Here is a 12,609-nt window from a genome sequence, read left to right on the forward strand (position 1 = left end):
AAAACCAACAACAAAAAGTACCCACCTGTTAAATTCCGCCCACTTTAGCACCGATGCGCTGGTCGTTCTTAGTTTGGTTGTACATGACAGCTGCAGCCAATCACTTGCCTCAGTGTTCTCATAGAGAACATGCAGACATTGCAGCTGAGGTCTGTGATTGGATGCTCTTACAGTAATGAAGCCATAGTCTCACTGCTCTTACAGTAAAGAGTCCATAGTCTCACTGCTCTTACAGTAAAGAAGCCATATGCTCACTGCTCTTGCAGTAAAGAGTCCATAGTCTCACTGCTCTTACAGTAAAGAGTCCATAGTCTCACTGCTCTTACAGTAAAGCAGCCATAGCCTCACTGCTCTTACAGTAAAGAAGCCATATGCTCACTGCTCTTGCAGTAAAGAAGCCATATGCTCACTGCTCTTGCAGTAAAGAAGCCATAGTCTCACTGCTCTTACAGTAAAGAAGCCATAGTCTAACTGCTCTTACAGTAAAGAAGCCATAGTCTAACTGCTCTTACAGTAAAGAAGCCATAGTCTCACTGCTCTTACAGTAAAGAGTCCATAGTCTCACTGCTCTTACAGTAAAGAAGCCATAGTCTCACTGCTCTTACAGTAAAGAAGCCATAGTCTCACTGCTCTTACAGTAAAGAGTCCATAGTCTCACTGCTCTTACAGTAAAGCAGCCATAGCCTCACTGCTCTTACAGTAAAGAAGCCATAGTCTCACTGCTCTTACAGTAAAGCCATAGTCTAACTGCTCTTACAGTAAAGAAGCCATAGTCTCACTGCTCTTGCAGTAAAGAAGCCATAGTCTAACTGCTCTTACAGTAAAGAGTCCATAGTCTCACTGCTCTTGCAGTAAAGAAGCCATAGTCTCACTGCTCTTACAGTAAAGAAGCCATAGTCTAACTGCTCTTACAGTAAAGAAGCCATAGTCTAACTGCTCTTACAGTAAAGAAGCCATAGTCTCACTGCTCTTACAGTAAAGAGTCCATAGTCTCACTGCTCTTACAGTAAAGCAGCCATAGCCTCACTGCTCTTACAGTAAAGAAGCCATATGCTCACTGCTCTTGCAGTAAAGAAGCCATAGTCTAACTGCTCTTACAGTAAAGAAGCCATAGTCTCACTGCTCTTACAGTAAAGAAGCCATAGTCTCACTGCTCTTACAGTAAAGAGTCCATAGTCTCACTGCTCTTACAGTAAAGCAGCCATAGCCTCACTGCTCTTACAGTAAAGAAGCCATATGCTCACTGCTCTTGCAGTAAAGAAGCCATATGCTCACTGCTCTTGCAGTAAAGAAGCCATATGCTCACTGCTCTTGCAGTAAAGAGTCCATAGTCTCACTGCTCTTACAGTAAAGCAGCCATAGCCTCACTGCTCTTACAGTAAAGAAGCCATATGCTCACTGCTCTTGCAGTAAAGAAGCCATAGTCTCACTGCTCTTGCAGTAAAGAAGCCATAGTCTCACTGCTCTTGCAGTAAAGAAGCCATAGTCTCACTGCTCTTACAGTAAAGAAGCCATAGTCTCACTGCTCTTACAGTAAAGAAGCCATAGTCTCACTGCTCTTACAGTAAAGAGGCCATAGTCTCACTGCTCTTACAGTAAAGAGTCCATAGTCTCACTGCTCTTACAGTAAAGCAGCCATAGCCTCACTGCTCTTACAGTAAAGAAGCCATATGCTCACTGCTCTTGCAGTAAAGAAGCCATAGTCTAACTGCTCTTACAGTAAAGAAGCCATAGTCTCACTGCTCTTACAGTAAAGAGTCCATAGTCTCACTGCTCTTACAGTAAAGAAGCCATAGTCTCACTGCTCTTACAGTAAAGAAGCAATAGTCTCACTGCTCTTACAGTAAAGAAGCCATAGTCTCACTGCTCTTACAGTAAAGAAGCCATAGTCTCACTGCTCTTACAGTAAAGAAGCCATAGTCTCACTGCTCTTACAGTAAAGAAGCCATAGTCTCACTGCTCTTACAGTAAAGAAGCCATAGTCTCAATGCTCTTACAGTAAAGAAGCCATAGTCTCACTGCTCTTACAGTAAAGAAGCCATAGTCTCACTGCTCTTACAGTAAAGAAGCCATAGTCTCACTGATCTTACAGTAAAGAAGCCATAGTCTCAATGCTCTTACAGTAAAGAAGCCATAGTCTCAATGCTCTTACAGTAAAGAAGCCATAGTCTCACTGCTCTTACAGTAAAGAAGCCATAGTCTCAATGCTCTTACAGTAAAGAAGCCATAGTCTCAATGCTCTTACAGTAAAGAAGCCATAGTCTCACTGCTCTTACAGTAAAGAAGCCATAGTCTCACTGCTCTTACAGTAAAGAAGCCATAGTCTCACTGATCTTACAGTAAAGAAGCCATAGTCTCAATGCTCTTACAGTAAAGAAGCCATAGTCTCAATGCTCTTACAGTAAAGAAGCCATAGTCTCACTGCTCTTACAGTAAAGAAGCCATAGTCTCACTGCTCTTACAGTAAAGAAGCCATAGTCTCACTGATCTTACAGTAAAGAAGCCATAGTCTCACTGCTCTTACAGTAAAGCAGCCATAGCCTCACTGCTCTTACAGTAAAGAAGCCATATGCTCACTGCTCTTGCAGTAAAGAAGCCATAGTCTCACTGCTCTTGCAGTAAAGAAGCCATAGTCTCACTGCTCTTGCAGTAAAGAAGCCATAGTCTCACTGCTCTTACAGTAAAGAAGCCATAGTCTCACTGCTCTTACAGTAAAGAAGCCATAGTCTCACTGCTCTTACAGTAAAGAGGCCATAGTCTCACTGCTCTTACAGTAAAGAGTCCATAGTCTCACTGCTCTTACAGTAAAGCAGCCATAGCCTCACTGCTCTTACAGTAAAGAAGCCATATGCTCACTGCTCTTGCAGTAAAGAAGCCATAGTCTAACTGCTCTTACAGTAAAGAAGCCATAGTCTCACTGCTCTTACAGTAAAGAGTCCATAGTCTCACTGCTCTTACAGTAAAGAAGCCATAGTCTCACTGCTCTTACAGTAAAGAAGCAATAGTCTCACTGCTCTTACAGTAAAGAAGCCATAGTCTCACTGCTCTTACAGTAAAGAAGCCATAGTCTCACTGCTCTTACAGTAAAGAAGCCATAGTCTCACTGCTCTTACAGTAAAGAAGCCATAGTCTCACTGCTCTTACAGTAAAGAAGCCATAGTCTCAATGCTCTTACAGTAAAGAAGCCATAGTCTCACTGCTCTTACAGTAAAGAAGCCATAGTCTCACTGCTCTTACAGTAAAGAAGCCATAGTCTCACTGATCTTACAGTAAAGAAGCCATAGTCTCAATGCTCTTACAGTAAAGAAGCCATAGTCTCAATGCTCTTACAGTAAAGAAGCCATAGTCTCACTGCTCTTACAGTAAAGAAGCCATAGTCTCAATGCTCTTACAGTAAAGAAGCCATAGTCTCAATGCTCTTACAGTAAAGAAGCCATAGTCTCACTGCTCTTACAGTAAAGAAGCCATAGTCTCACTGCTCTTACAGTAAAGAAGCCATAGTCTCACTTATCTTACAGTAAAGAAGCCATAGTCTCAATGCTCTTACAGTAAAGAAGCCATAGTCTCAATGCTCTTACAGTAAAGAAGCCATAGTCTCACTGCTCTTACAGTAAAGAAGCCATAGTCTCACTGCTCTTACAGTAAAGAAGCCATAGTCTCACTGCTCTTACAGTAAAGAAGCCATAGTCTCACTGCTCTTACAGTAAATAATCCAGTCTCACTGCTCTTAGGCTATGTGCACACGTTGCAGATTTGGGCGCAGAATATTCTGCACAAAATCTGCATTTCCTGGCAGAAAACGCAGGTGCAGATTTGATGCGTTTTTTATGCAGATTTTGTGCGTTTTTGTTGCGGATTTGCTGCGGTTTTTGTGCGGATTTCATGAGTTTTTTACCTCTGTGGATTTCTATAATGAAAGGGTGCAGAAATGCTGCAGATCCGCATATAAGAAGTGACATGCTCCTGCTTTCAATCCGCTGCGTTTTCCATTTTACTGTAAATCACTTTGTGGATCTGCAGAGTTTCTGCAAAAAAAACGCTGTGGATCCACAGTAAATCCGCAACGTGTGAAAACACAGCCTTACAGTAAATAATCCAGTCTCACTGCTCTTACAGTTGTCTTACCAACTCAATTTAAACCTACAGCTCGCTCGGGCTAGTTTCACACTAGCGTTTTGAGGAGCTGCGGAGGGCTGCGGACTTCCTCCGTGAAGCCCCGCCCTCCGTCTCTAGCTCCGCCTACTTCTGCATGCGGTCGGCATGTGGCCTGCGTACCTATCTTTAAGATTAGGTACGCAGGTCGTGCCGCTGTATGCGGATGCTTCCTCGTGTGTCGTTTTGACGATGCGGAAAAAAAAAAAGAAATTGCTGCAAGCTGTGTCCTACGCTGGTCGCCGCATACAGCGGCACGGAGGTGCGGCCGAGGGCGGGGCTTCACGGAGGAAGTCCGCAGCCCTCCGCAGCTCCTCAAAACTCTCCTCAACTGAGAACAGTTCTTGTGGTAAAACAAAGTATTTTATTCATATATAAAGCAATTTTAAGCATGAATTAAAGGATATAGGGTAGGTTCACACAGGACGTTTTTGCTGCTTTTTTTTTTCTACAGCAAAACCTGATCATCTTGGCAGGAAAAAAGCTGCATCAAAAACGCAGGTTTAGGTGTGTTTTTGCTTTTTTTTCTCTTTGTCCATGCTAATGTCCTTGGATTTTCAGCAGCAAATAATGATACCTGCGTTTTTGTTCAACACCCATTCAAGTCAATGGGTGAAAAACGCAGCAAAAACGCTGAAAGAAGTGACAAGCTCTATGTCCAAAAACACAGCAAAGCACAAAATACTGATCACACAAAAAACCAATGTGTGTGCGTGAGATTTCTGAAATCCCATAGGCTTGGCTGGTACTGTAAAAAGCAGCCGAAAATTAGCATAAAAAAGCAGCAAAAACGCCTTGTGTGAACTTACCCTTATAGTGACTATCAGAGTCATGTCATCAACATACAACAAATTACATAGGAATGAATAAGCATCAATACATCACCGGATATTGTAGCATCACTCCTCAATCGGAGGGACCTCAATTTAGTGAGGAGGAAAATTCCGGGAAAACATCAAGCGGCCAGCACGTCTGCTTCACCTCTCTGAAGAAAGTCCCAACCTCACTGAATCAGCCCCATTCTCTTATATTCTTTTCTTATCTGACTAGATCCGCTTCTGCGCAGTACATTCTCCAAAATCATTGTTATACAATTCATCACGCACTGTCATGCGCAATGAAGACTTCCAGAACCTTCTAGCGCATTATTACCTTTTAATCAGCTTATTTTGTTCTTTTCAAGGTTTTTATACTCCTGTTTTGTGAGTGATAAGAGATAGTTTCAACTAGACTATTCTCCTTCTGCAGCCATATTTTGCCCTATAATAACCTTGTACTCATACTCTAAAGCAAGAAACCATATTGATAACTATATGTCTGGATACCTACCGTACAGGCCAAAAGTTTGGACACACCTTCTCATTTAAAGATTTTTCTGTATTTTCAAGACTGAAAATTGTACAATGAGTATAAAAGGGGCGCTCACTGCTGAAGAAAAGGTGCTCTGGAGAAAAAAAAACGTGTGTGTGTGTGTGTGTGTGTGTGTGTGTGTGTGTGTGTGTGTGTGTGTGTGTGTGTGTGTGTGTGTGTGTGTGTGTGTGTGTGTGTGTGTGTGTGTATAAATCTCTCAAAAATAACTCCGGCACACTACAAGTTCCAAATGCATAATAGAGTTTATTATGTACTTCCAAAATTTCTGTATTCCATATATTTCATAATAAATTCCGCACACGGTGATCAAAGCAAGGTAAATGAGTCAGGTATCAAGTTCAACGTTTCGGCTTGCTATAAGCCTTTATCAAGATCTATATCTGCAATGAAATAAATAATTATTAAAGTTCTCAATTTCCATATCAAGAATAAATACATAAAAAAGAAATACAGTTAGATAAACAAACTTTAACAAGCATGTTATATTTTGGTTGGATTTATATTTGGAACTTGTAGTGTGCCGGAGTTATTTTTGAGATATGAAAATTGTACATTCACACTGAAGGCTTCAAAACTATGAGTTAACACATGTGGAATTATATACGTAACAAAAAAGTGTGAAACAACTGAAATTATGTCTTATATTCTAGGTTCTTCAAAGTAGCCACCTTTTGCTTTGATGACTGCTTTGCACACTCTTGGCATTCTCTTGATGAGCTTCAAGAGGTAGTCACCAGAAATGGTCTTCCAACAATCTTGAAGGAGTTCCCAGAGATGCTTAGCACTTGTTGGCCCTTTTGCCTTCACTCTGCGGTCCAGCTTGCCCCAAACCATCTTGATTGGGTTCCGGACTGGGGACTGTGGAGGCCAGGTCATCTGGCGTAGCACCCCATCACTCTCCTTCTTGGTCAAATACCCCTTACACAGCCTGGAGGTGTGTTTGGGGTCATTGTCCTGTTGAAAAATAAATGATGGTCCAACTAAACGAAAACCAGATGGAATAGCATGCCGCTCCAAGATGCTGTGGTAGCCATGCTGGTTCAGCATGCATTCAATTTTGAATAAATCCCCAAGTGTCACCAGCAAAGCACCCCCACACCATCACACCTCCTGCTCCATGCTTCACGGTGGGAACAAGGCATCAAAGACACGGTAGTTGGAACCAAAGATCTCAAATTTGGACTCATCAGACCAAAGCACAGATTTCCACTGGTCTAATGTCCATTCCTTGTGTTCTTTAGCTCAAACAAGTCTCTTCTACTTGGTGCCTGTCCTTAGCAGTGGTTTCCTAGCAGCTATTTTACCATGAATGCCTGCTGCAGAAAGTCTTCTCTTAACAGTTGTTGTAGAGATGTGTTGTGAACTCCGTTTTCGGGCTCCCTCTTGTGGTCACAGATGGTATTGTGTGACTTTGGTTTTTTGGCTCCCCCTGGTGGTTTGGTTTATTATCCTGCGGGTCTGGCTGGATCAGCTGCCTCGTTATTCACCAGGGAGGCTCCTATTTAGCTCTGCTTCACTTCCACTTGTTGCCGGCTGTCAATGTATTCAGTGCTATTCTGATTACTCCTGATTATCTCGTTTTCTGCCTCTTCAGGATAAGCTAAGTTCTGTTTTAATATTTTTTGCTCATCTGCCTGCAATATGATTTCTGTGTATGATGAGTCTAGTCCAGCTTGCTAATATGTGATTTCTTTTTGCTGGTAAGCTCTGGGGTACGGAGTTGCTTCCCCCGCACCGTTAGTTGGTGCGGGGGCTCGAGCAATCTCTGCGTGGATATTTTGAATAGGGTTTTTTATTGACCGCACAGTTCCCTTCCTATTTTCTGCTATCTAGTATTAGCGGGCCTCATTTGCTAAATCTGATTTCATCTCTGCGTTTGTGCTTTCCCCTTAACTCACCGTTAATATTTGTGGGGGGCTATTCTATATCTTTGGGGTCATTCCACTGAGGCAAGAGAGGACTTACTTTCCCTCCAGGAATAGTCAGTTTCTCAGGCCGTGAAGAGACGTCTAGAATTTTTAGGTAACGTTCCACGGCTGCCTATAGTTGTTTGCGGATAGGATCAGGTTGCGGTCAATCTAGTTACCACTTCCCCAGAGCTAGTAGTCTGTTCAGTTACTTAACTAGTCCGACCTGCGATCCTTGCCACTAGGATCATAACAGAGATGTGTCTGCTGCTAGAACTCTGTGTGGCACTGACCTGGTCTCTAATCTGAGCTGCTGTTAACCTGCGATTTCTGAGGCTGGTGACTCGGATAAACTTATCCTCAGAAGCAGAGGTGACTCTTGGTCTTCCTTTCCTGGGGCGGTCTTTATGTGAGCCAGTTTCTTTGTAGCGCTTGATGGTTTTTGCCACTGCACTTGGGGACACTTTCAAAGTTTTCCCAATTTTTCGGACTGACTGTCCTTCATTTCTTAAAGTAATGATGGCCACTCGTTTTTCTTTACTTAGCTGCTTTTTTCTTGCCATAATACAAATTCTAACAGTCTATTCAGTAGGACTATCAGCTGTGTATCCACCAGACTTCTGCACAACACAACTGATGGTCCCAACCCCAGTTATAAGGCAAGAAATCCCACTTATTAAACCTGACAGGGCACACCTGTGACGTGAAAACCATTCCTGGTGACTACCTCTTGAAGCTCATCAAGAGAATGCCAAGAGTGTGCAAAGCAGTCATCAGAGCAAAAGGTGGCTAATTTGAAGAACCTAGAATATAAGACATCATTTCAGTTGTTTCACACTTTTTTGTTAAGTATGTAATTCCTCATGTGTTAATTCATAGTTTTGATGCCTTCAGTGTGAATGTACAATTTTCATAGTCATGAAAATACAGAAAAATCTTTAAATGAGAAGGTGTGTCCAAACTTTTGGTCTGTGCTGTATCTATTACATCCATACAATCAATCTTGTCCCACTTGTATCACAACAGTAAATAATCCAGTCTCACTGCTCTTACAATAAAGAATCAGCAATTAAACCTTCTTTCCTCTAGTGTAGAGGATGGCCCATTGTCACCTTTGCAGGTCAAGGTGTAAAAAGATTATACAGATCAATGTTAATAAGATCGCCCGTAAGCCTTAGCTTTTACAAACTGAATAATCCCCAGTCTGATAACCTGTCTTATTGAAGTTTGCCCATTTCCTTAATAACCTTGGTTGCTCTGGTCTGCACTCGCTCTAGTTACTAATAATTGTAGTTATTTGGCACCAACCTATTCCGCAGTTCTTTACAGTTTTGTCCTTTTAATACACAGGAGCCCAAAATTGTCCCCAGTATTCTGTGTCCGCACCAGTGACTTGTATAGAGGAAAACCATATTCTCGTCATGAGCGGCGGGGCCTCTTTTATTGTATCCTATGCCTCTTTTTGCCTTGGCGGCAGCTGCCTGACCCTGATCGCTAGAGAGAAGTGAACCAATTTGCAGGACCCCGGTGGCCATTGACTTCTTCCATGATTCTTCCGTGGTTGCCGCATCTATCCATCCACCTATGTAGCCAGCTTGCTGTAACATCATCATTGACACGTGGTGCGCACACGATGTCGTGTCAAGATGGCGGATCAAAGAAGGAACCGAGGATGAGACGTTGGAAGGACTACCAGCCGGCAGGCACGGAGTACTGAGGTCGCTGTTGGACAAGGGTCTTGCAAATGTTTTCGCTCATCTCTATAGCGGACACATCCTGTCCTGTAGATTTGTGAGACGCCACCACAATGGCTTCCAGTCGTTGGGAAGAGGATGACAAGGGTCTAGACTGAGAAATGCTGTCTTCTTCAGATTTTCCTTGATAAAATACAAGCTTGAGTACAGCGCTGTACAGGGATGTCCCCTCCAATTAATACAATGTAAGGCTGGGGGAGAAAATGGCTGCTGTTGCTTAGCAACAGAGGTAAAAAGCAGCACACGCTGGGGAAGGCATAACAGGACTGTGCCTGCTGTGTTCTCTCCTCCGCATTCCCCGTAGTGACTCAGGAGCAGATCACGCCGTGTCTACAAGCATTACATACAAATGGCTGGCTGCCTCCTCTATTCTCGGAGGATGCCAGTCACTTGGATTTCTACAAGCCCCATCCATGTTCCTCCATGTGATGAGCTGCTGACAAGATGTCAGGAAAAGTCTTAGGTCGCAATTCAGACATCTATGAAACACGAGTACGGACCATGATGGCTCAGACCAAGTTTCACAGATGACTCACATGTGGCCTTAAAGGGATAGTCCCATCTTAGTAAGCAAAGGCATATTAGTAGTCTATACCAACACCTAATAATTGCTAGGACCCCTACAAAGGGGCTAGAGTCACCTCTGTGACGTGAACACTGCGCAGAGGAAAAAGCTGTGACGTGGACACCGTGCGGGGAAAAAGCAGTGACGCGGACACCGTGCGGGGAAAAAGCCGTGACGCGGACACCGTGCGGGGAAAAAGCCGTGACGCGGACACCGTGCGGTGAAAAAGCCGTGACGCGGACACCGTGCGGTGAAAAAGCCGTGACGCGGACACCGTGCGGGGAAAAAGCTGTGAGGTGGACACCGTGCGGGGAAAAAGCCGTGATGCAGACATCGTGCGGGGAAAAAGCCGTGACGTGGACACCGTGCGGGGAAAAAGCCGTGACGTGGACACCGTGTGGGGGAAAAGCCGTGACGTGGACACCGTGCGGGGGAAAAGCCGTGACGTGGACATCGTGTGAGAACAGCACTGTGGCCCAATCCCAGGATCAGAAAGATTTCCAAAGGTTAGACCCCAGAGATCATTAAGTGATGGCATACCCTCATGATACGCCATCACTACGTAATACCTCTTTAAGCTGAACATATGCCGTGGTTTCATCTAATGTGCATGAGGGTTTCCACAAAAGCAGACGTCGGGGAAGATGAAAATCCCTTAGATGCCACGGTCACCATTTTTGTTATGGACACAGTGATTAAATGAGAAGTTAGTTTCTTTCATTTTGTGAAGTGGCAAACCAATAGATATGAGCAAATTCATCTGCAGGGTTCTGGTAAATGGGAACCCTGCAAACCGCCTTCTGTCTGACGCCATCTCTTGACTAGCAGGCCAGGGGCAACCTCATCGTTGGAGAGTATCGCATAAAGTATATTGGACGAGGAGCTGAGGACGCCAGCAGTTCGGAGAATCCCCAGCCAGCATCTAAAAAGCACTTCTATTAGGCACAATATAAAGGCAAAATATAAGAAATATATACATAACTAATATCACCGTGTCCATCAAAACCCAGTGTATAAGGTTATGTTATTTATCCTGCCTGGTGAACTTCGAGAGCAAAAAAAAAGAAAAAAACAATTACAGAATAGCTGGGGTTTTTTGCCTCACAAAAATGAAATCAAAACTTGTAAAAATGCTAAATTTTCCAATAAATCTATAGTTCTAGTTTAAGATGGGAGTTTATAAAACCAAAAAACAGAGCATAATAATTAGTGAGTGGTCCTTTCACAGTGGCACAATCTGGGCACGACATATTGAGGGCTGAAATGGCAAATCTACGGAAAATGATCTCTCTGCAACATCAATTGTGCACAAATTTCTGAAAACGTGTGCAGCCAAAATGCTGACTATACCGTTAAGGCTTGTTCAGACAAGCATATAATCGGACTGTGGCTGTCCGTATTTATTTTACTTCAGTAGCGCCATCATATACCACATCATCGCTGTCCCCATTGGGGCTCACAATCTAGATTCCCTATCACTATGTCTTTGGAGATTGGAGTGTGGGAGGAAACCAGAGAACCCGGAGGAAACCCACACAAACATGGGGAGAATGTCGTCCTTGGTGGAATTTGTACCCAGAGCATCAGTTCTGTAAAGCATCTGTGCTGACCACCAAGAGATAACGGGGGGAACAACCAGCTCACCTCCATTCTGAGAAAAGTCATTTTTTGGTGCCCAGAACGCAATGACCTTGTGTCCTCGACAATAGAAGAACAACATACATGTTTCACACTTGGTGAGCATTCTTAGTTTTGGCATGCCATGAATAATAAGACTAGAAACGCATTGGTTTTCCCTTGTACAATCTTACACAATGGTGGAATTAGATCAAATAAATGGGAGGTTTTATCCTTGAGAGAGGAAAAATTTATTTTTCTGCAGTTGTTAACCACTGAGCCACTATAAAACGGATAGTATATATGGACAGCGCACTGAACAATGCAAGTCAATGTGGAAGGTCACATCAACATTTTCACATGTAGAGTAACAGTCTTCGTGTATTAAAAGAAAGTGACTTTTGGCAATTTCATGCCAGTTTTAAGCAGGGCTGTGTAAGAGTCTGAGTCAGGTAGATTGGGGAGTCGGAGGCTTGGCATACCGACGCCACAGTCTTGGTTTTAAGCAGATCCACCAAAAGGGTCAGAGCTGGGGAAGAGCCGTGGTGTGGTTATACCATCTGGTAAATTCATGTAAAGTGACGGTGTTTCTTATGCCAGAATCGTTACTCCAGTCCATGACTGATGAGGCACACGGAGACCCCACCACTGAGAAGATTTGCCAAAGTCATTAAGTGGCAAGCGCCTCTAGATGTTGGTGCAAATGACTCCAAAACACCCCTTCATTAAAGACATTAAGAATGCTCTGTGCAGCACCAGTTTTAAAAAAAATTGGGCCCAATGGAAGACAGATCACATACAAGTTACCATCGATATGTCCAGCATTTTACACGGATCCATTACAATTATTAACATAGGAAACCGTGAGGTCACAGGCAGCCAGCATTATACAAACGCGTCTCAGAAAATTTGAATATCATCAAAAAGTTAATTTCAGTTCTGTAATACAAAAAGTGAATCTCATATTATATAGAGTCATTATAAACAGAGTGATCTATTTCAAGTGTTTATTTCTACCTATCTGGACCCGACCTCACTTCCTTACTGACCAAAATCCCACAATGTCGGTCTGCCATTTCATCTTTCTTTTCTGCTCGCTTTCTAAAACTGAACATGGACAAAACAGAATTCATCATCTTTCCCCCACCTCACTCTACCCCTCTACCCGACCTATCCATCAATGTCAATGGCTGCTCACTTTCCCCAGTCCCACACGCTCGGTGCCTCGGGGTGATCCTTGACT

The 12,609-nt window shown here is 43.3% G+C and overlaps 1 protein-coding gene across 2 annotated transcripts in view; it reads right to left on the reverse strand.

Moving 5' to 3' along the window:
* The window catches only part of DNAAF10 (dynein axonemal assembly factor 10), a 30,083-nt gene that overhangs the window by 13,601 nt on the left and 3,873 nt on the right, over positions 1-12,609 (reverse strand). Inside the window, exon 1 of one of the 2 annotated variants that reach the window (XM_077282538.1) lies at positions 5,038-5,159. The exons of the other annotated variant lie outside the window; for it this stretch is intronic. Within the exon in view, the coding sequence (XP_077138653.1) occupies positions 5,038-5,052 (15 nt within the window). The 5' untranslated portion in view covers positions 5,053-5,159. Of the gene's footprint in view, positions 1-5,037; positions 5,160-12,609 lie in introns of those variants that run through there. 2 annotated transcript variants of the gene reach the window in all.

Source organism: Ranitomeya variabilis, chromosome 2 (assembly GCF_051348905.1).
Source record: "Ranitomeya variabilis isolate aRanVar5 chromosome 2, aRanVar5.hap1, whole genome shotgun sequence".
NCBI lineage: Eukaryota > Metazoa > Chordata > Amphibia > Anura > Dendrobatidae > Ranitomeya > Ranitomeya variabilis.